Source organism: Capra hircus, chromosome 27 (genome assembly GCF_001704415.2).
Source record: "Capra hircus breed San Clemente chromosome 27, ASM170441v1, whole genome shotgun sequence".
NCBI lineage: Eukaryota > Metazoa > Chordata > Mammalia > Artiodactyla > Bovidae > Capra > Capra hircus.
The window spans coordinates 8,714,732-8,738,345 of NC_030834.1; the positions used below are offsets into that span (position 1 = coordinate 8,714,732).

At 41.6% G+C, this 23,614-nt stretch overlaps 1 protein-coding gene across 2 annotated transcripts in view; it reads left to right on the forward strand.

Moving 5' to 3' along the window:
• The window catches only part of KAT6A (lysine acetyltransferase 6A), a 106,662-nt gene that overhangs the window by 52,454 nt on the left and 30,594 nt on the right, over positions 1-23,614 (forward strand). For both annotated transcript variants that reach the window (XM_018041955.1, XM_018041956.1), the window contains 6 exons: positions 325-433; positions 3,022-3,137; positions 3,914-3,995; positions 4,936-5,071; positions 6,399-6,715; positions 9,201-9,319. In XM_018041955.1, the coding sequence (XP_017897444.1) occupies positions 325-433; positions 3,022-3,137; positions 3,914-3,995; positions 4,936-5,071; positions 6,399-6,715; positions 9,201-9,319 (879 nt within the window). The remainder of the gene's footprint in view (positions 1-324; positions 434-3,021; positions 3,138-3,913; positions 3,996-4,935; positions 5,072-6,398; positions 6,716-9,200; positions 9,320-23,614) is intronic.

Below are 23,614 nucleotides of genomic sequence, written 5' to 3' on the forward strand. Positions count from 1 at the left end.
ACTTAATTTAGTTGAATTTTTCATTCTTAGGTAGTTGATTGCTTTGCTTAACCCATATTGGGTCATTTAGTTTCTAAGTGACCAACTGATTAGGGTATGAGTTTTTAGACCAAAGTTGCCAGTGTCAGGACCATTTGTAAAGATGTAGCCAAAGCAGGCTTGGTAAAAACCCATCTACTTTGTGAGTTGGAAATTTCGGAGGGGTATACATTTGTGCCAAAGTTATATGTAACTCTTAAAGGAATTTAAATTGTACTTCTACTGTCTTTATATTAACACTAAAGAAAAGCCCCAGTACCGAGTGAATTGTGTTTTTCTTTGCAGCCGGTTGCTGAACCCATCCCCATCTGTAGCTTCTGTCTTGGCACAAAAGAGCAAAACCGAGAAAAGAAGCCAGAGGAACTCATCTCCTGTGCAGACTGCGGCAACAGTGGTAGGTGACCCTCTGTGCACGCACTCTCATGGGGTTTGTCAGGCAAAAGCATATTTAGCTGGAAATTGTACGCTTGATCCTTAAGAGAGTCACATTTGCATTTGATTCTGGTTTTAGGGACCTGAGATGAGCTTCTAGATGAGGGAAGAGTTTAAATGTATACTTGAAATGTTTGATTCAGTTAACTTAAACCAGGTCTTAGTAGCTGTTTTTTTATAAGAAGTATTCCATAGACTTCTTTTTGTTTCTGTTAGTCTTTATTTTTTTCTGTTAGTCTTTATATTTCACTATCAAGCATCTGTTCAAATCATAGCAGTCAGTTGGAAGTTATTGCTGGTTTCTTTAATAATCACTACTCACCCTTGATTTATGCCTCAGCCTTCGTGAATAGAACCAGGATAACAGATTTTTTTTTTTTTTTTACATAAACTTACATATGTCACATTGAGAAACAGAGTGTTGACTGCAATTTAGTGAGCTGTGTGAAATTTGGGGCTCTAAAAAAGATTTTTCAGAGTCTCCTAATTTGTTAATTTCAGAGACATTCTTTGTCTACATTTTAAGAACTAATGAAGCTTTGTAGTATCTTTGATCATTGGCTTGATATTCAGTGTGTTATACCAGTAACAAACAGGATTTAGTCCAGAAAGCAGAAAACACTACGTGCTTCAAGAGGAGAGGAATTTGATACCAGAATAAGGTTTTTGTAAGATTGTTGGAAGGGCTGAAGAGGCAAGCTCTGGACGGGCCTTGAGGCCTGATTCCCCGGGCCAGAGGTGGCCCACTGGAGAGAAAGAGCCAGGTGGAATGGCAGCGCCTTTCACTCTGACCTTAGCAGTCAGGTGGCCGTTGCAGCAGCGTCCTGTTTGGTGCAGAGAGGACTCACAGGGTGTGAGCCGGTGGTGTTGCCAGGAGGGCTGCTTGGCTGTCACAGTAACCAAGGAAGAAACCATGGATACGGTCAAGTACATGAAAGTTGGGCATTTTCCACATTGAAAGCTAAAGTACCCCAAATTTTAAACAGTAAGAATTGTTTGAGAAAAATAATTGTGTTAAACATTTGGCAAAGGGCCAAAAGCTATGAAGTACAAGGAACGCATTTACATTTTTAAAGTCCAAGGGGCAAAGGAGATGAATAGGCCATTTATGTGACAGAAATTAAGAGTTGAGCACATTAAAAATGTTTTCCCCAAATAATAATAGGAAGACCCACCAAAGCAGCAGTGAAGTGTTATTTTATAGCTTTTATAAAACTTGAAAGATAAGAGAGCCCAAACTGGAGCTAATAAAATTGTGGTAAAAGGTTTGTACGCTGCTGATGTCACTGGATATTACATCGTAGGGCTTGGAGCATGTTTTGGCAGGGCAGATCTACCTCTCAAGCTATAGAAATGTTTATTTCATTTCGCTTGCCAATTCCTCTTTTAGGAATTTATTCTAAGGAATTAACTTAAAAGAAGGAAAGAATCTGTAATCATGAAATAATTCATTTTAGTATTCTAATAACTGTTATGGGTTAATTGTGTAAATATTTACAACAGGCAGATGATCAGGTAGGTTCTAGTGTGTCAACTCTGGAGTATAATCAGTTTAAGGAATGTAAATATAAAGTTTGCTTGAACAAAATAATGAAAAGCAGAGCAAAGCTGCACATATCCTATAATTAAAACCATTCAAGGGCTTTAGTTAGTTTAGAAAGGAAAAGTAGAACATGAAAATAGCTCTTCTGGGATGATGAGATTACAGATGAGATTTTTTTACACTTCTACCATTTTTCTTGGATGTTAGTGATGTTTCGATGATAAATTTCTTATCTTAAAAAAGAAAATTTATTGCTAGAAAAGAGAAAGATAATTTAACCAACCCTTTCTCTCACTGAAGAAAAATAAACATAACCAATTTTTAGAGGAAACAGATAAATCTTTACGAGCAAATTGGCTATCCTGATTTTGAGAATCAAACTGATTGTAACTCTTGAGAGAGGAACCTTTTTTTCCCTGTTACTGTTAATTCTGATCACAGTGGAAATATTGCTTAGGGTTAGTTTTATCTTGAGTGCCTTAAGTCATGAGCACATAACTCGCTTTTAAATGATGGGATTTAAAAAATTTATTTATTAGTTATAAACGTAACACATTATTGTTTAAAAAATGTGAGCACAGAAGGATATAAAGTGAAATGTAAAATCCCTTTCCTGAAAAATATTTATAGCGCTGCATCCTAGGATGTTACAGCTGTAAACAGTTTTTGTGTTTATTCTTCCAGAAATGGCCCAGGCATATCATGCATTCATATACATAGGACCATGTGCACACACACAGTACTTTAATTAATGCAGCCTTAATATAAGTTTGGAATTTTTCAGGTTTTTTAAATAATCAAATTGGGAGGGGCTGGTGTATGTAGCGCGCATAAAACTGAACTGGAGTGTCAGGTCCTGGTGAGGCGCGTGTGGCAGGCTTCCCTGAGCTCCTTGTTTTCCTTGATGTTTTGATTTAAGATGATTCCCTTTTTTCTACAGCATTTCTTTCATACAGTTGCAGAGTGATTCTTGATTGTTCCGTTTGCCGCTTTTCACCTTTTATTAGGTCATCCATCCTGTTTGAAGTTTTCCCCCGAGCTAACAGTCCGAGTGAAGGCCTTACGGTGGCAGTGCATCGAGTGTAAAACGTGCAGCTCCTGTCGCGATCAAGGCAAAAATGCAGTGAGTAGCTTTGCCTTCCACTGTGAATATTCCATTTAGAAGTAGAGTGCACAGCTGGCACTTTCTTCTGTGTATGTTTGATTATTTTCAGTCACTTGGTTCAGCAGAATTTAGAACAGTAGCCTCTTAAAGTTCACATCATTCGTTTAGAGAACTTGCTCAGTGACGAATGAGCAAGTATTGAATAATTCTTGAATAATTTCTAGGCAGTTTTCTACCCCACTCCCCAGTTTTTTTTGGCCAAACTGTACAGCTTATGGGATCTTAGTTCCCTGACAAGGATCGAACCTGGGTCCCCCAGCCATAGAAGCGCAGAGTCCTCGCCCCTGGACTGCGAGGGAATTCCCAGATTTCTTGGTAGTTACTAAAGCACTTTAATTGTATGTTTGCAGAGAGACTAGCTACTTTAAAGAAATACTTGTGAAATTTGAGTCTTATAAAGGTATTCATTTAGGAATGATCAGTTGTATTAATTACAGTCATCTTCCTCTCTCTTTTATTAAAACAGACTAAAAACGTTATCTTGTATCTGGCTACTGGACGCACATTTTTTTTAGAAGTAATGAAGCTTTTAGTTCCTTGTTAAAGATGGATGAAGCAAAACTTTTTGCTAACTCAGGCTGTGCGTTTCCTCAACTACTACAGATTAAGGGAACTTTTATTACTAGGTAACTCATCTCCTCTGTGGAAACGAGCCCCCTAGGTTTCGTAAAGTCATGACCCTACTATGTTTCTGTTTCATGTGACTGAGCAGAGCTGTTCTTTCTCTGCTTTAGGATAACATGCTCTTTTGTGATTCCTGTGACCGGGGTTTTCACATGGAATGTTGTGATCCGCCACTCACTCGGATGCCAAAAGGTAAGAGACACTTTCCGAAATCAAGCTGGCGATAAGGGGCAGGGTAGTGAAAGCGCCTTTTAACCTACTTTGTTGAAGTGAAAGAACAGCTTACATCTTCCCCTCTGGGCTGTCTTGAGTGGAGAGCTGTGGCCCTAAGGATGGGACAGTCTCATGACGTTCTTATGTGGTGTGGCTTTAGTATTAGTTTCCTCTGTTTTCAGTGTTTACGCATCCATGAGGGTGAAGGTGTCCATTTACCAATTTTTGCCAGCCCTGTAGCTAGAGGGCAAAATACTTGACTTATATAATACTTTGAAATATTTATTTCTTGAAGAAGTGAGATTCTATTAGGTCATGTTGATTATATCATAACTCATCACCTTTGAGGGGCTTAAAGCTGTTAGAGCCTCTGGTTTATCAAAAACCTCACAAAGTTTTATAATATTTTGCAAGCAAACAAGTGCCCAAATCAGAAGAATACAGCTTAAAACTGTTATTTTATTCTTTTGACACGTGTTCCCTGAAAGGTATTTACTTGAGATATAGTTGCCTGTTGTTTGGACTTCCATATTATCATATGCTTACACTTTCTTCAAAAAAATCATTAGTCTTCTCTGCTTTGTCTTATCATAAATTCCATTTTCAACTCTGGTTTTTGTGATTCATAGATATAAGTAAAATGCTTGTGAGATACTTTATGTCTCTTTGACAAAGTGTTTCCTGCTGATGGAAAGAGACTCAGCCCTAGTTGTAGCCAAGTTATTCCACTTCAGGATTTTACTTGAGCCCTCTGTGCCACTATTGATGGTTACCTTTTGAAAGAGTCACACCTGTATGCACTGGGGGAACAAGTGTCCCCTCTTCCTACCTGTTCCATGAGTCACACCTGTATGCACTGGGGGAACGAGTGTCCCCTCTCCCTACCTCTTCCATTTACTCGGATCTTCTTTCTTTACAGGCATGTGGATATGTCAGATATGTCGACCTAGGAAAAAAGGAAGGAAGCTTCTGCAGAAGAAGGCAGCACAGATAAAACGGCGCTACGCTAATCCAATAGGACGTCCAAAAAACAGGTTAAAGAAGCAAACCACGGTGTAAGTTGCGCTTGTGGCAGGGTGAGGGGAGGAGAGGGCAGGGCCTTCTCTGCAGGGCAGGGCTCACTTGTTTGCCTTTGGAAAAGGAGGTTGACTTTTACGTACTAATAATAATGGCTAATGCTTATTGAGCCCTTAACAGAGGGCCAAGGCACCCCCTGTTCTAAGTACTTTACATGTATTAAATCATTTAATTCTTCCAATAGCCCAGGGAAGTAGGAACTGTTGGTACTCTGATTTTTCAAAGGAGGAAGCTATAGCATAGAGCAGTAAGTTGCATAGTTTATAGTAAGTGTTGAACTGAGATTAAAACCCCAGTAGGCTGGCACCGAAGTCTGGCTCTTAGCCGTTTCCTTAAATTTTCTCTTTTACCTGAAAAACAAGGAAGAAAAAATTACATTATTGAAGCATTTCAAAGATTCTTTTCTTAATGTTATCTCAGTAGTTTGTGTTATATGTACAAATTGCTGGATAGCTTCTCTCATTGCTCATAGCTAAGTCCCATTTCTGTGTCCTAAAGTAAAATAATGTGGAATTTTCACCTATTAGCAGAAATCAGGAATATAATTGTCTCTTGTGGACTAGAAAACTGGGCTATGTCTGGAGGAGGTGGGGCAAGATTCAGTAGCTAATTTTGTCTTTTTTTTAGAAGTATCTCTTCAGTAATTCACCTTTGATGATATGTAAATTACCTTTAAGCCTGTCCACCTCTCCTAAAATTTACCCACCTTTTCTACACTTAAGACTATCTTGAAGGTGATAATAACTGAAGTGAATGGGCATTAGCAGTTTGAAATACACAGAACCAGTACTGTAATTTATGCTTTTAAATCTTAAATCAAGCTTTAATTTTCCTATAAAAAGATCTTTTGATTCCTGGCTTGCAGGGAGTAACCCATCCTTATGTTGAGAGGTAAGAGTCTAACTCTGAGTTGGTGCAAAGATCCTAGGAAGAGCCTTCATACCAGGAAGGGTCTTAGGTTTTCTGTGGTACAGCTCTCATTGTGTAGGTAAAGATACTTCTTTAAAGAGAATGTGATTTGTCTAAGATGTGCAGCTAGTAAGTGGCAGAGTTATGACTCACATATGCTGTCTGACTCCGGCCTAGGAGTCTTTTTATTATAAAATGCATAGGCTTCCCAGAAGTGGATGTTTCTAATAATATTACTTCTTAATCATATAATATTTATTACAGTTTATGGGATATTCTTAACAATATGGATTTAAAACATACAGTTGTAGATATTTACTATATGTTATGTATTAAAGAGAAACCTTACAAAGATTTCTTTTTAATAGCTCCCCCTTTCCCTGTTTGATTCCTTAGGTCAAAAGGTCCCTTCAGCAAAGTTCGAACAGGCCCTGGAAGGGGTCGGAAACGTAAAATCACTCTCTCCAGCCAGTCAGCATCATCATCAGAAGAAGGATACCTAGAGCAAATAGATGGCTTGGACTTCTGCAGAGATGGCAGTGTCCCCTTGAAGTTCAATAAGAAAACCAAAGGGCTCATCGATGGCCTTACCAAATTCTTTACCCCTTCTCCCGATGGGCGGAAGCCTCGGGGGGAAGTGGTAGACTACTCTGAGCAATACAGAGCTCGGAAGAAGGGCAGCAGGAAGCCAAGCACTTCAGATTGGCCCACAGGTAAAGGCTGCTCTCCTGGAAACAAGGAGCATGCCAAAGGCTGTTGCTTGGAATAACACTACTTATCTGGAGTAGATTGATATTTGATTTATTAAAAATCAGTCTTGGAATATGAGAATATGTTCAAGGTCATGTATTTAGGTGATACTCAGGAGAAGGAGATGGCAGCCCACTCCAGTGTTCTTGCCCGGAGAATCCCAGGGACAGCGGAGCCTGGTGGGCTGCCGTCTATGGGGTCGCACAGAGTTGGACACGACTGAAGCGACTTAGCAGCAGCAGCAGCAGCAAGTGATAACAATGGCAGGAATTTAGAACCTAGAGATGAAGCTGGAGAGTGGACAAGTAGGAGTTTTCAAGAAAAGAAGATGCTTTTTTTGGTGGAAGCACAAAGAATCTGCCTACAGAAGTGTGGGTTATAACCTTGACTCAGGGATAGCTTTTTATTCCATAAATTGCAGAGTAAATCATGTGATGAGCTTTGTAGGCTCGCTTTTGTTCCTGGAAGGAACTGCAGCGAGTATGGGTAAATAGGCTGCTGTTAATCTGAGCATAAGTGAAAGACCAACTTATTTGGAAATATGATGAGGTCATTGATTTTTTAACTTCAGATCTTGGCAGATACAGTTGTAATTTTTCATGGATTATTCTTAGAGAGCCACAGCTTCAGACTATTTGCCTACGTTTCAGGCTAAGTTCCCTCATTTTCAGATTAGATAAGATCTGTGAAGAAGAGTTAAAAGTGCAGCAGATAATTCAGGTCAGAGGAGACAGTGTTGATGAGCTGGTTTCATCGCTGTGGAGCTGACAGCACCAGATAGTGTGAAGGAAGTAGGAAGGGCTCTGAGCAAAGTCAAAGAGTGAGAGTGGGCTCTCAGGTCGTGGGCTGTGTGTGCCCAGACGGTGCCTCATGGGCTGCAGGGGGCAGTCTGAACTCTGATTCCTTCCCCTGACTGTCCCACCGGGAATTGTACTCCCACTCCGTATCATTCCTGCTTCTATAAAGGATGGACCAGGCCACTGCAGGAGGGAAAGATCCTCATCCTTGTTAGATCTGCCCCCCTTTTATGCTGTATTGATTGACTTTTCACCTGAGTGGCAATCAACTAATTACGGTTTAGGCTTTTACTTTTTAAGTCTTTATCAGCCATGAAGACTGAAGATAAGGCCCACTCCGAGTACATTTATCTGAGAAAACATGCAGGCCGTTCAGGTTGGACTTAGGAAAGAATCTCATAAAGCAGAGGGTGATAAAAGGGATTTCTGAATTAACCATTTCACCGGAGGTAGATTATTAGAAGACTCTGCTGGAAGCGTCAGGACATTTTCGATCAGAGCGAATGCATTGAGCGTGCGGAGAACCATTGCTGAGTTTCGGGCGTGGCTTTGGCTTTCACGGCTCCATCATTTTGCCTCTGAGCTGCAGTTCAGGAGGCAGCCTGCACCATCTGGTAGAGCGCGTGGAGGGCTGTGCCCAACCTGGGCCTGTGTCCGGCTGTGGCACGCACTAGGGGGCAGTGAAGGCTCAGAGTATCTTCAGATCAGACACGTGTTTTTCAGTTTAGGACTATCATCGAGAGTGAACCCCTGTCCTGTTCCTTCTTCCACGAAATGAGTAACTGTGTATACAGTTGATTTTTTAAAAGAACTGTCCCTAACGGGTCTTTTCAGCTGCACACATTCAGAGAAGCAGCAGGACCACATTGATGTCATTTTCAAATGCAAAGGCCAATGCTCCGCTTGATCCCCCAGTACCCCTCTCACTCGTTTCTTTACCCATTTGAGGAAGGTGTGTCATTCAGTGAATGCTTATTTTAATTTCTTGTACTTTCCCAGAGGGTTACTGCCTGTGATCCTCAGGCTTTGGACTTTGTGCTTTTAACGGGCACCCAGAAGGGGAGGGGAGTTGGGGAGTTGGCACTGGGCATCAGTTAAAATAACCAGTTGAAATTGACTGTTTTGTTGAGATAAGAATGGGTTGGCCTTATGAAGACTGTGGAATCATTGAGAATTTTAAGAGGAGCAGAGTTTTCTTGTTTTACTCTAAAGTGATGAACATTATGTCCTGCTATACCATAAACTTCTTCCATACTACCAAAGAATGAAAAAGCAACATTTGTGTGTTGACATGTGTTAAAAGTTTTATATCCTTGTTATTTCAGAATAGGCTGCATATTCCTTAGACCTTTTTCCTGTTCTACTTTTTATATATACATGTATGTATATGTTGAAATACAGACTTGTTCAATGAAGTTTAAATTTAGTTGTGTAATATTTTTAAAAAGCTTTAAGTCAATTCAGGGTTTTCATTATAAGGCAGATATAATAGGTACATATCCTTTATTGACCAGTATCTTTCTGAAAGTCAGCTTAGTGTTGTCCTTTTCTCTCTTATATAAATAATATTAAGACTTTTGAAATTTGTTCTAGTTTGGGTGCTGAACTCATGATAGCATCAATAACATGTAAGCCCTTTCTTAACGTGCAGACAATCAGGACGGCTGGGATGGCAAACAAGAAAGCGAGGACCGGCTCTTTGGGAGTCAGGAAATCATGACTGAGAAGGATATGGAATTATTTCGTGACATCCAAGAACAAGCGCTGCAGGTAAAGTTGAATATTCGCATTGGACAGTCAGTTTGTTCGTGGGTAAGAAACAGGGTTAATTATATTGTGGGTAAAGCAGTAGCAGTTTATTCATCCGTCTGGTCTGATGTGGTTTGTGCATGTCCATTGCTGGTTAAGGTGTTCTTTCCAAACCCATGGTAATTGGTTTGGTTTTGCAGATAAACACATTGCTTTAACTATCCAATGAGCTTGGTTTATTTTCTGTCTTATATGAAGAAGAGTTTAGGATTTGACTGGCACGCAAACGAAAACCAAACCTCGCTCAGGTGATGAAACACATATTCATTAACTCAGGAAATATTTATTAAATGCTTGTGCCTTAATCCTTTGTTGTCACATAGCAAGATATAAACGTGCAGACACAGAGCCTGCTTATGTGCCAGCTGCCTGAGATGCCAAAGTAAATGACAGGATTCCTTCTCCAGCCAGGAGAGACTTGTAAATAATTTCCTTAATGTGGAAGTTTAATTATAGAATAGGTTAAGTGTGGGGAGTAGAGGAGGCAAGCCTGTACTTCTCTCTGGGGAGTCAGAGAGGCTTCATTGAGGGGAAGTACCGCTTGAGCTGGTCTTAGAAATGTAAAGGAGTTTATCTGGATGACAAGGAATGTGGTCTCATTAGTTAGGAAAAACGGAAGTGCAAAGATCTGGAAGTATTCTTTGAAACGCAGAGAACAAGGGTGTAGATAATGGCAGGAGAAAAGATAGGAGAAGTGCAGGTGTGGATCATGAAGACTCTTGGATTTTGCTTATCTTTTGTCTTGCTCCTTTGCCACCAACTCACTGTGTAAGCCAAATTGAGTTCTATCTCTTATCTTGAAATTAAGAATTTATAAGGCCACTGCTGGGGATTCCTGATGTGTGGGTGAACCTCTTTGGATTCAGAGATTGACTAGTGAACAGATTGTTTATGTATTTTTTTTTAATTGGAGGATAATCACTTTACAACATTGTGTCACTTTCTGCCATACAGCAAGGTGAATCAGCCGTGCATGCATATGCCCGCTGCCGCTGAGCCTCCCTCCCACCCCGTCCCCGCCCAGGCCGTCGTGGAGCGCCGAGGGGGCCCCCCCGTGTAGCGCTGAGCTGGCTCCCTGTGTTGTCACGCAGCTGCTTCTTGGCGGGTGTCTATTTTGCACATGGCTGTGTGTATGTCGGGGCTGCTCTATGCGTCTGTCCTGCCCTCTCTTTCCCCTACTGTGTCCGCAAGTCTGCTCCCCACGTCTGCGCCTCCATTCCTATGCATTTTTGAGAAATAAAAACAACAGTATGAATATTCAGGAAACATTTACTCAGCATTTCACCATCTTAGGACTTAACCAGGTTTGGCTTTGAGTCGGGGGATCTGGGTTCAAGCCCTGGTCTTTTATTGACTTATACTTCAGACAACTTGCTTATCCTCTAAAGGCATGTTCTTTTCCTGACAATAAGTAAAAAAAAAAAGTGTTACAGGTACTCTAGTAGGTGTTTACATGGTATTTAGTGGGAATTCAAAGGAGAGAGGAGTTTCTTTACTTTAAAAAAAATTTTTTTTCTTTTTATTTTTTTATTGAAGGGTAATTGCTTTACAGAATTTTGCTGTTTTCTGTCAAACCTCAACATGAATCAGCCATGTGTATACCTATATCCCCTCCCCTTTGAACCTCCCTCCCATCTCCCACCCTGTCCCATCCCTCTAGGTTGATACAGAGCCTCTGTTTGAGTTTCCTGAGTCATACAGCAAATTCCCATTGGCTATTTAACATATGGTAATGTCAGTTTCCATGTTACTCTCTCCATACATCTCACCCTCTCCTCCCCTATCCCCATGTCCATAAGACTATTCTCTATGTCTGTTTCTCCATTGCTGCCCTGTAAATAAATTCTTCAGTACCATTATTCTAGATTCTGTATATATGTATTAGAATACAATATTTATCTTTCTCTTTCTGACTCACTTCGCTCTGTATAATAGGTCCTAGGTTCATGCACCTCATCAAAACTGTGACTCACACGTGTTTGTTTTTATGGCTGAATAGTATTCCATTGTTATATGTACCACAACTTCTTTATCCATTCTTCTGTCAATGGACATCTAGGTTGCTTCCATGTTCTAGCTATTGTAAATAGTGCTGCAGTGAAAAATGAGCATGTGTCTTTTCCAGTTCTGGTTTCCTCAGGGCGTATGCCTAGGAGTGGGATTGCTGGGCCATATACTGCTTCTGTTCCTAGTTTTTTAAGGAATCTCCATACTACCTTCTGTAGTGGCTGCGTCAGTTTACATTCCCACCAACAGTGGAAGAGTGTTCCCTTTCTCCACACCCTCCGCAGCATTTATTGTTTGTAGACTTCTTGATGATGGCCATTCTGACTGGTGTGAGGTGATAACTCATTGTAGTTTTGATTTGCATTTCTCTAATAATGAGTGACGTTGAGCATCTTTTCATATGCTTGTGAGCCATCTGTATGTCTTCTTTGGAGAAATGTCTGTTTAGGTCTTTCCCCCACATTTGGTTGGGTTGTTTGTTTTTCTGGCATTGAGTTGTATGAGCTGCTTGTGTATTTTGGAAACTAGTCCTTTGTCAGTTGTTTCCTTTGCTGTTATTTTCTCCCATTCTGAGGGTTGTCTTTTCACCTGGCTTATAGTTTCCTTTGCTTTGCAAAAGCCTTTAAGTTTAATCAGGCCCCACTTGCCCACACTGTTTACTTTTGTTTTTATTTCTGTTACTCTAGAAGGTGGGTCATAGAGGATCTTGCTTTGATTTATGTCGTCCAGTGTTCTGCCTATGTTTTCCTCTAAGAGTTTTATAGTTTCTGGTCTTACATTTGGGTCTTTAATCCATTTTGGGTTGATCTCTGTGTATGGTGTTAGGAAGTGTTCTAATTTCATTCTTTTACACGTAGCTGTCCAGTTTTCCCAGCACCATTTATTGAAGAGGCTGTCTTTTCCCCATTGTATATTCCTTTGTCAAAAATCAGGTACCCATAGGTGCATGGGTTTAGTTCTGGGCTTTCTGTCTTGTTCCGTGGGTCTGTATTTCTGTTTTTGTATCATACTGTCTTGATGACTGTAGCTTTGTAGTATAATCTGAAGTCGGGAAGTTTGATTCCTCCAGCTTCATTCTTCTTTCTCAAGACTGCTTTGGCTATTCAGGGTCTTGTGTGTTTCCATATGAGTTGGGAATTTTTTGTTCTAGTAAAAAATTAAAAAATTTTGTTCTAGAAAAGTGTGCTGGTAATTTGATAGGGATTGCATTGAATCTATAGGTTGCATTTGGTAGTATAGTCATTTTCACAATATCAATTCTTCCTACCCAGGAACATGGACTATCTTTCCATCTGTTTATGTCATCTTTGATTTCTTTCATTAGTGTCTTATAATTTTCTGTGTACAGTTCTTTTGTCTCCTTAGGTAAGTTTCAGTTCAGTTCAGTTCAGTTGCTCAGTCGTGTCCGACTCTTTGCCACCCCATGAATGGCAGCACGCCAGGCCTCCCTGTCCATCACCAACTCCTGGAGTTTACCCAAACTCATGTCCATCGTGTCGGTGATGCCATCCAGCCATCTCATCCTCTGTCGTCCCCTTCTCCTTCTGCCCCCAATCCTTCCCAGCATCAGGGTCTTTTCCAGTGAGTCAACTCTTCGCATGAGGTAAGTTTACTTGTAGATATTTAATTCTTTTTGTTGCAGTGGTGAATGGGATTGATTCCTTAATTTCTCTTTCTGAATTTTCATTGTTAATGTATAGAAATGCAAGTGATTTCTGTGTATTGATTTTGTATCCTGCAGCTTTGCTAAATTTACTGATTAGCTCTAGCAATTTTCTGATACTGTCTTTAGGATTTTCCATGTACAATAACATGTCATCTGCAAACAGTGAGAGCTTTACTTCTTTTCCAGTCTGGATTCATTTTATTTCTTTTTCTTCTCTGATTGCTGTAACTAAGACTTCCAGAGCTATGTTGAATAATAGTGGTGAAAGTGGACACCGTTTGATTTTATGGGGAATGCTTTCCATTTTTCACCGTTGAGAATAATGTATGCTTTAGGCTTATCATATATGGCCTTTACTATGTTGAGGTAGGTTCCTTCTGTGCCCATTTTTTGAAGAGTTTTAATCATAAATGGGTGTTGAATTTTGTCAAAGGCTTTTTCTGCATCTATTGAGATTATCATATGGTTTTATCATATGGTTTTTATCTTTAAATTTGCTAATATGGTATATCACATTGATTGATTTGTGTATATTGAAGAATCCTTGCACATTCCTGGAATAAACCCAACTCGATCGTTGTGTATGAGCTTTTTGATTTGTTGCTGAATTCTGTTTGCTAAAATTTTGTGGAGGATTTTTGCATCTATGTTCATCAGTGATACTGGCCTGTAGTTTTCTTTTCCTGTGTTGTCTTTGTCTGGTTTTGGTATCAGGGTGATGGTGGCCTCGTAGAATGAGTTTGGAAGTGTTCCTTCTTGTGCAATTTTTTGAAAGAGTTTTAGAAGGATAGGCATTAGCTCTTCTCTAAATGTTTGATAGAGTGCTCCTGTGAAGCCATCTAGTCCTGGGCTTTTGATTTTTGGGAGATTTTTGATCACAGCTTCAGTTTCAGTGCTTGTAATTAGGTGGTTCGTAATTTCTATTTCTTCCTGGTTCAGTCTTGGAAGATTGAGCTTTTCTAAGAATCTGTCCATTTCTTCCAGGTTGTCCACTTTATTGCCATATAGTTGTTCATAATCGTCTCTTATCACCCTTTGCATTTCTGCATTGTCTGTTGTAACCTCTCCTTTTTCGTTTCTAATTTTGTTGATTTGATTCTTCTCTCTTTTTTTCTTGATGAGTCTGGCTAAAGGTTTGTCAATTTTGTTTATCGTCTCAAAGAACTAACTTTTAGTTTTATTAATCTTTACTTGTTTATTTCATTTCTCTTCCATTTATTTCTGCTCTGATCTTTGTGACTTCTTCCTTCTACTGATTTTGTTTTGTTGTTGTTTTTTTCCAGTGCAGGTGTAAAGCGAGGTTGTCTGTTTGATGTTTTCCTTGCTTCTTGAGGCAGGATTGTTTCGCTGTAAACTTCCCTCTTAGAGCTGCTTCTGCTGCATCCCACAGGTTTTGACTTGTCATGTTTTCATTGTCACTTGTTTCTAGGAATTCTTTGGTTTCCCTTTTGGTTGCTTCAGTGGTCTGTTAGTTATTTGGAACGTGTTGTTTAATCTCCATGTGTTTGTGTTTCTTACAGTTTTTTTTTTTTTTCCTTGAAATTGATATCTAGTCTCATAGCATTATGGTCGGAGAAGATGCTTGATACAATTCAATTTTCTTAAATTTACTGAGGTTTGATTTGTGACCCAAGATGTGGTCTAGCCTGGAGAATGTTCCACATGCACTTGAGAAGACGTCATCTTCTGCATTTGGATGGAATGCCCTGAAGATATCGATGAGATCCATCTCATCTAATGTATCATTTAAGACTTGTGTTTCCTTATTGATTTGCTGTTTTGATGATCTGCCTATTGGTGTGAGTGGGCTGTTAGAGTCTCCTGCTATTACTGTGTTCCTGTCAGATTCTCCTTCTATGTGTTCGTGTTTGTCTTATGTATTGAGATGCTCCTATGTTGGGTGCATAGATATTTACAATTGCTCTGTCTTCCTCTTGGATTGATCCCTTGATTATTATGTAGTGTCCTTCCTTATCTCTTGTAATCTTTATTTTAAGGTCTGTTTTTTCTGATATGAGGATTGCTACTCCAGCTTTCTTTTGCTTCTCATGTGCATGGAATATATTTTTCCATCCTCTCACTATCAGTCTATATGTGTCTTGAGGTCTGAAGTGGATTTCTTGTAGACAGCATATATATGGGTCTTGTTTTTGTATCCCTTGAGCCAGTCTGTGTCTTTGGTTGGAGCATTTAATCCATTTACATTTGAAGTAGTTATTGATATATCTGTTCCTATTGCCATTTTCTTAATTGTTTGGGGTTGATTTTGTAGATTTTTTTTCTTCTCACATTTCTTGACTATATATTGTTGTAAGTTTTGTTTGGTGGTACTGAATTCTCTCACCTTTTGCTTGTCTGAAAAGCTTTTTATTTCTCCATCAATTTTGAATGAGATCCTTGCCAGGTACAGTAATCTTGGTTGTACTTTCACTACTTGCTAGGTTCAGTAATCTTTCAGTACTTGAAATATATCCTGCCATTCCCTTCTGGCCTGCAGAATTTCTCCTGAAAGATCAGCTGTTAAGTGTATGAGGTTTCCCTTACGCTTATGTTAAGTGTATGTTGCTTGTTGCTTCTCCCTTGCTGCTTTTAATATTCTTTGTGTTTAGTCTTTGTTTGATTAATATGTGTCTTGCCATGTTTCTCCTTGGGTTTATCCTGTATGGGACTATGTGCCTCTTAGACTTGATTGACTATTTCTTTTTTCATGTTGGGAAAATTTTCAACTATAATCTCTTCAGAAATTTTGTCATACTCTTTGTTTTTCTCCTCTTCTTCTGAGACCCCTAAAATTCAAATGTTCTTGCATTTGATATTGTCCCAGGAGTCTGAGACTGTCCTCAGTTCTTTTCATTCTTTGTACTTTATTCTGCCCTCCAGGAGTTATTTCCACCGTTTTATCTTCCAGCTCACTGATTCGTTCTTCTGCTTCAGATATTCTGTGATTCCTTCTAGAGTATTTTTAATTTCAGGGACTGTGTTGTTTGTCTCTGTATGTTTATTCTTTAATTCTTATAGGTCTTTGTTAATTGATTGTTGCACTTTCTCCATTTTGCTTTCAAGGTTTTTGATCATCTTTACTATCACTATTCTGAATTCTTTTCCAGGTAGTTTGCCTATTTCCTCTTCATTTATTTGGAGTTCTGTTTCTAGTTTGTTCCTTCGTTTGTGTATTATTTCTCTGCCTTTTCATTATTTTTTTTAACATACTGTGTTTGAGGTCTCCTTTTCCCAGGCTTCAGGGTTGAATTCTTTCTTCCTCTTGGTTTCTGGGCTCCTAAGGTCGGTCCAGTGGTCTGAGTAAGCCTCGTCTGGGGTGAGAGTGTGCTGAGTGTGTGCGTGTCTGTCTTTCCCTTGATGGGCAAGGCTGCGGAAGGGCAGTCCTGTCTGCTGACGGCTGGGTTTGCATCTTTGTTTGGTCTGGTGCTTAGGTGCAGTGTGCTGCACAGGGCGCTGCTGGGGTCGGGTGATGGCGGGCCTTGTGTGCAGGCGGTGTCCTCTGTGGGAGCTCTCACTCTTCTCTCCCTAGGTCAGTTCTCTGCTAGTCCAGGCTCTTGGCGTCAGTGCTCCCTCTCCAGAGGCCCGGGGCTTGCTCTCAGGTTTTGCGTGGTTTTCTGTCTTCCTGTCCTCTGGTGGGGTCCCCCTGTCTGCTCCAGCTCGTGTCCTGCACGCACTTCTGTGTCTGAAGGTGTGCTCCTGATGTATCCGTGGAGAGAGATGTCCTCCACGTCCACACACTCCTCCGCCGTCTTGTTCAGTCAGGTTGTCGTTTCTTCCCTTTTTAAGAACCTTTTTTCCTGAATTAAGTTGCAGACGTGTACTAATGCTTTTTACTCCTGTTTACTTGTGTGTATTTCCTAAAAGCAAGGACATTCTTATAGGTGACCACATTCCAGTCCAGATCAGGAGTTTACACCCATGAAACATGTTATCTAATCTGGAGACTTTATTCCGATTTCACCAGTTGTACTGCTAATTTTCTTTATAGCAAAAGGAAAGGAGGCCTTGTCCTGGTCAACTAGCCAACTGAGGATTGTGCGTTTTGTTTACTCATTATGTCTCCTTATTCTCCTTTACCCTGGAACAGTTTCTCAGTCTTTATTTTTCATGCCCTTGACATTTCTGATGAGTGCAGGTCGTTTTTTGTAGAACATCCACAGTGGTGATGTGTCCTGTGATCACTTGGTTACAGTGATATCATGCCATGTTTCTTATCTGTGAACTCATTTGCCCGCTGTAATTAAGTAATTTTGGGGTATGTACTTTGTTTAAATATGTGCTGTTTCTCAACCGATTTTATCCTCTAGACTTTGTTGGTTGCTTTAGATGGAATTAGATGATTTTATAATTCCATCATATATGTCTTTTAATTGGCATACTACTATAATGAAGAGCTTTTCCTTTTTTTTGTCTATCTATCTATCCATCCTTCCATCCATCCGCCTCTCTATGACTTACAGATTCTTATTTAATGAGTTATCATTTGTTTTTACTGGTATTTATTTAAATGCTCAGGTTGTTCCAGATTTGGGCAGGGAGAGCTTCTTTGTGTGTGTGTGTTTGTGTGTTATTTTGTCCAATTTATTCTATTCATTTGATGATTTTTAAAGTTGAGGTATAATTGGCCTCAATTTTATATAACTGTAAAAAAGTTTCAAGTGTACAGTGAAATGATTCAATATTTATATAGCCCATCTTCGTATCTGCTTTTAGCCACAGCAGTATATCCTAGGCTCCCGCGTTCACGTTGTAGATTCAGCCATTTCTCTGAGAATCCCTGGTTCCTTTTATGGAGAATGGGCATCAGCAGTAGCTCTGTTCTTTCACTTTCTCAGGCCCAAAGAAGTGTCATCCTTGATTTTTTTTCTGTCTCATACCCGTACATATTCAGTTCATCAGCACATCCTGTTGGTCCTACCTCCAGAATATCTCCAAAACATGAGTGCTTCTTTCCCCACCCGCCTTCTTAGCCTGAGCTGCCTTCCTTTCCTCTCGGGCTGCTCTGATGTCTCCATACTTATGTGCTTGCTTCCACTTCTGCTGCTCACCCCAGTGTCTGAGCTGTATTCTTTACACGGGGGCCGGAATAAATGTTTCCAGACTTTCCACTCCTCTGCCCAGGAAGCCTCCAGTGTCATTCAGTCCTGCTGAGGCTATTTAAAGAGACCCACTGTGACTGCTCCTACCCGCGTCGCACATGGTCCTCCCATTCTGGCGCTTGTTCACACCTCACCAGCCGCAGGCCCCCCCCCTCAGATGCGCCAGGCGCGCTCAGGCGCCCCCCCCCCCCAGATGCGCCAGGCGCGCTCAGGCCCCTCCCTCAGATGCGCCAGGCGCGCTCAGCCCCCCCCACTCAGATGCACCAGGCGCGCTCAGGCCCCGCTCCCTCAGATGCACCAGGCGCGCTCAGGCCCCTCCCTCAGATGCACCAGGCGCGCTCAGGCCCCTCCCCCTCAGATGCGCCAGGCGCGCTCAGGCCCCCCCCCCTCAGATGCGCCAGGCGCGCTCAGGCCCCTCCCTCAGATGCGCCAGGCGCGCTCAGGCCCCCCTCCCTCAGATGCGCCAGGCGCGCTCAGGCCCCCCTCCCTCAGATGTGCCAGGCGCGCTCAGGCCCCTCCCCCTCAGATGCGCCAGGCGCGCTCAGGCCCCTCCCTCAGATGCGCCAGGCGCGCTCAGACCCCTCCCTCAGATGCACCAGGCACGCTCAGGCCCCCCGCCTCAGATGCACCAGGCGCGCTCAGGCCCCCCCCCTCAGATGCGCCAGGCGCGCTCAGGCCCCTCCCTCAGATGCACCAGGCGCGCTCAGGCCCCCCTCCCTCAGATGCGCCAGGCGCGCTCAGGCCCCCCTCCCTCAGATGCGCCAGGCGCGCTCAGGCCCCTCCTCCTCAGATGCGCCAGGCGCGCTCAGGCCCCCCTCCCTCAGATGCGCCAGGCGCGCTCAGGCCCCCCTCCCTCAGATGCGCCAGGCGCGCTCAGGCCCCCCTCCCTCAGATGCGCCAGGCGCGCTCAGGCCCCCCTCCCTCAGATGCGCCAGGCGCGCTCAGGCCCCCCTCCCTCAGATGCGCCAGGCGCGCTCAGGCCCCTCCCCCTCAGATGCGCCAGGCGCGCTCCCGCCTCGGCGCCTTTGCACTTCCTGCCCCCGGGCTGCACGGTCCTTGCTCTGGCCCAGAGAGCGAGCCTGCTCACTGCTCACCCTGTCTGGGTCTCTGCTTCTGTCTTCCATGAGAGAGGCTCTTCTAACTCCCAAACTGAAACAACGTGCGTTTATCCCCACTGTGTCACTCTCTGTCCCCCTACCTGCTTGTCCTACAGGCTACTCACCACTTAACTTATAAATGTGAATATTCATTTCTGGAATGCCAGTGCCTTGAGATCAGGTACCTTCTTTTTGGTCACTGCTTCATACTGAGTATTTGGAATATAGTAAAGGCTCAGTAAATATTTGTCTACTGAGTGGATATTTAAATGAAGTTTTCTATTGGGTGAAATGAGCCAGAAGTTGTAATAATAGGTGTGAAGAGAAAAGATGTGAAGAGGACGATGACTAGGGAGAGTTAAAAGGGGTGCTGAGCCTTGCTGAGGCCCAGTGGAGACAGTATGTTTCTTCCAGTGTTTTATTAAACTTGTGATTGTCCATGTACATATCTGGCACCAAGGAAATAGGCAGCTAGACTTGTGCGTCCTAACCTGTGCTGATCCTCATAAGCACACTATGGAAATAATTTAGTGCACTACCGTGCAGTGAGCTGAAGTTCTAATGATGGTATCTCCCCATGAAGTCCACGCATTTAGAATTCATGTGCCTGGCGTGGAGCTGGAGCTATAGGGTAGACAGACAGTCACAGACTCTGCCTTCATGAAACATTCAGTCTCATGAGTGCAACACATAGTAAACAGTTGTACAAATAAGTCTGTTGTTACAAGCTGATAAGTAGTGGGAACAAAGTAAGAAGGTGGTGAGAGGGCATAGTAGACACTTCCTGTACCAGTCTCTGGTATTCCTAGGCAGCGATAATTCACACAGGAACTTAAAAGATGAGTAGAAAGTCAGCAAGGCAAAGAGCTACTGAGAAGACATGGGGGGCTGCCTGTACACGTGTGGAGGCATAAAAGAACTTGGTACATTTGAGGAAATGAGAGAAGGCCAGGACAGCCAGAGTGCAATGAGCAAAAGCCACAGACGATGAAGCCGGAGATAAAATGAGGACATAAGTTAGGACTGGAGTGTTTATTGCACTCGTAGTGGGAAGGTATTGAATGATTTAAAAAGATGGCATTTCCATTGTGTTTTATTGTAGGATATACCTACAGTATATCTCTACAGTATAGCAGGATATACCTACAATATATCTCTACAGTATAGTAGGATATACCTACGATATATCTCTACAGTATACCCTTGTTCATCTCTTTTGTATATAGTAGCATATATTATCTGTCCCTTTCCCCTTTGGTAACCATTAGTTTGTTTTCTATGTTTGTGTCTTATTTCTGGTTTTTAAATAAATGTATTTGTGTCTTTTTTTTCTTTTTAGAGTCTACAAATAATGGTGTCATGATAATTCTTTTGATGGCTGAGTAGTATTCCATTGTATGTATACACCACATCTTCTTTAATCATTGAATGATTTTAGCAAGGAAATAGAACAAATATGAATTAAATTTTCTTTTTTTAGCCACTATATGAATGGATTGAAATTCTTCATATTCCAAGCCAAGAGCAGAAGCACGGAAACAAATGTAGAGGCTTTTTCAGTGATCGAGAAGAAAGAAGATGGTGACTTAGACTAGAGAGGCGGCAGTGGAGATGGGGGAGAAGATGAATTTAGAATCCTTTTCAGAGGTGGAGTCGGTGTAACTTGGTAGATTTGATGTGTAGTTTAAAGGAGTAAGGGGATGTTAAGAACAGCTTCCAGGCTCTCTGACCTAATGTCCTAGACAAAGTGAGTTAAAGCAGTGGGGCGACTCACTATTGATTAGATTAGATGATGTTTTTAAATAATAACAGCATTTATAAACATAACATACAGAGTCATTTTGGAGAGCCTAGACATGCTGTAGTAGAAACTGCTTCAACCATTGTTCCACAAATCTTGCAGGAAGATTTTATTACAGTGTCTTAGATGGCAATCCATCCAATCAATAGCTCATCATATTTTAAGTACCTACCCTGTTCTAGAAATTGCTAGGTGCAGGGGCTGTGAGTGAGACATAATTTGAATTCTCATAGAGCTTTAACCAGTCACAAAAGCAGCTCCCAATAGTGATAGCTTATAGTGATGATCTTGAGCAATTAAATTTTGTGTGATATATTACCTAAGTAAGTCAAACATTATTGAAGTATTTCACAGTGTTTCTTTTTTTCACCCCCCCTTCAAGAAGGGTCATTTAATAATTGGTTTTGCTTTTTGTTTGCTTTTTGAAAAATAAAAAAAAATTTCAGGAGAAGGGTATAGTTTGCCTGGTACTATGTTCCATCGTTAGTAGCTATTTAGTGAACACTTCCATAAAAAACAGCCACCTCTTTAAAAAAAAAAAAACAACAACACAGAAGCATAAACAGAAGCATAAGAAATTGGTAGTATAGGGTTTTATTTGGAATTATCTTTCAAAAGTGATTTTGTGAACTTGGAAGGAATGGTTTTTCTTAGAAGATTCATCACTGAAAAGAAGCATTTGTATTTAAGTTATTACGTTGAAGAGCGTGACAGCCTCCTCGAAATATATAGAATGGGTTTTTACATAAAATATCACCAAATAGTGTATTATATTTCCTTAGTAATTTTAGTGCTTTCTAATTTTGAAGGGTTTGACTGTGTGTGTGTGTGTGTGTCTAGAAAGTAAATAGCATTTTTGAAATAACTTTTTTCTTTGCGTAAAGAATTTAACAGTTAATTAGAAATGAAATAAACTAGGTTCAGCAACTCCCTTCACTCTGAGAGTTGTTATCCCTATCTAATTATTTTTTTCCTTGGAAAATATTTATCTTAGAATTACCAAAATGCATGTGAAAGCATTGACATTTTACCCTCAATGTCCCAACTACCTAAGCAGCCATTCTCAAGCCAGAATGCACTTTAAAATCACCTCATCCTGCCTACGCCCTGTTCAGATATTCATGAACTCCAGCGACTGGGGAGAAGGGCCCGGGCATAGTATTGGGAAATGCTCTCTAGGTAGTGTTGTAATTTGAAACTGCTCGAAGATAGGCATGCCTATTAGCGAATACTCCAATAGGAAAATCAAGATGCAAACTCACTCTTAAGCCGTGAGTTCTCACCCACAGTAACTGTCTGTAGATTTTTTGACAGTGGTGGACAGGTAACAGAGGTAACCAGTGTATAGAGCTTGTTTGGTGAATCTTCACCTTCTGGACAGCCCCCCCTTGGACACAGTGTGGGACAGTCCTTACTCTGGCCCAGCAGCTGCGTTGAGCCTGGTGTCAGGGCACACATCTGGAGTCCCCGCCCCCTTCGTGGCAGATTACTGGGTTTGTTTGAGTGCCCGGGGCATGCTTCTTGAAGTCCGCTTCACACTGCACTTGGGCGTGTCCATGGTGTATTCTCCGGTTACCTCCTTGTTGATGGCCCACTGGCCCTTCTTCTTGCTGCCCCTCTTTGTGGGAACCATCCTGCTGGACTGGACAGTTTAGCAAAATTTTATTGAATATTCATTAAGATAGTGGTTAAGAGCCTAGGTATTAGAAATAAGCTGCCCAGGTTCAAATCCTGTCTCTGCTGAGTGACCTTTGTCAACTAAGTTACCTAATAGGTTTGTTGAAAGGATGAAATGAATTTATATTTGCAAAGCACTTGGTGTGTCATACATGTGGTGAGCACTGAGTCAGTGCCAGTTTCTGCTAGCTGTCTTAGTGGTGGGTGCTGGAAACCCACAGACACATAGACGCTGTGTCCCTGCCCCCCAGACAACATGCGTTCATAAGCCAGCAGCTGAAGCCTTGTGGTTTGTCATGGGGGGTCTGTTATTGCGTTCTAGGTTCACTACCTTCACCATTATGTGTCAGCTTTTGCATTTAATAAAATCTTGCTGTTACTTGCTCCCATTTCAAACATCTGAAGAAACTGAAGCCTTTGAAGGATTATCATACCTGGAATTACATAGTTAATCAGTATCAGAATCAGCATTTGAACCAGGCCTTGTGACTCGAGATCGTTAACCCTTGACTGCTAGTCTGCGGTAAATGCTTGAGATGCCGGGAGAATGACAGTGTCTGCCTAGGCTGTGCGTGTCGTCCTCAGGGAGCAGGTGGTATTTGACTAGGGTGTTCAAGGAATGAATGAGGATTAGCTACTGGATGGGGAGAGGAGGGCATTTCTCATGGCATAGTTTGGGTGTGAGAAAGGTTACTGAACACTTAGAACTGTGTGTAATTTCTTCGGTTGGCGTTCAGTTAAGAGACGAGGTTGAAAAGGTGAGTACAGACCAGAAGACCAGGTCATGGAGATCCTGTGGTCCATGTTAAGCAGTCTGTACTTTGCTTTCTAGTTATGGTGGTTCTTTAAAGTCGTTAAATAGCTCTTGAGGAGCTCCTGAAGAATTTATTTTAAAGAGGATGGCATGGT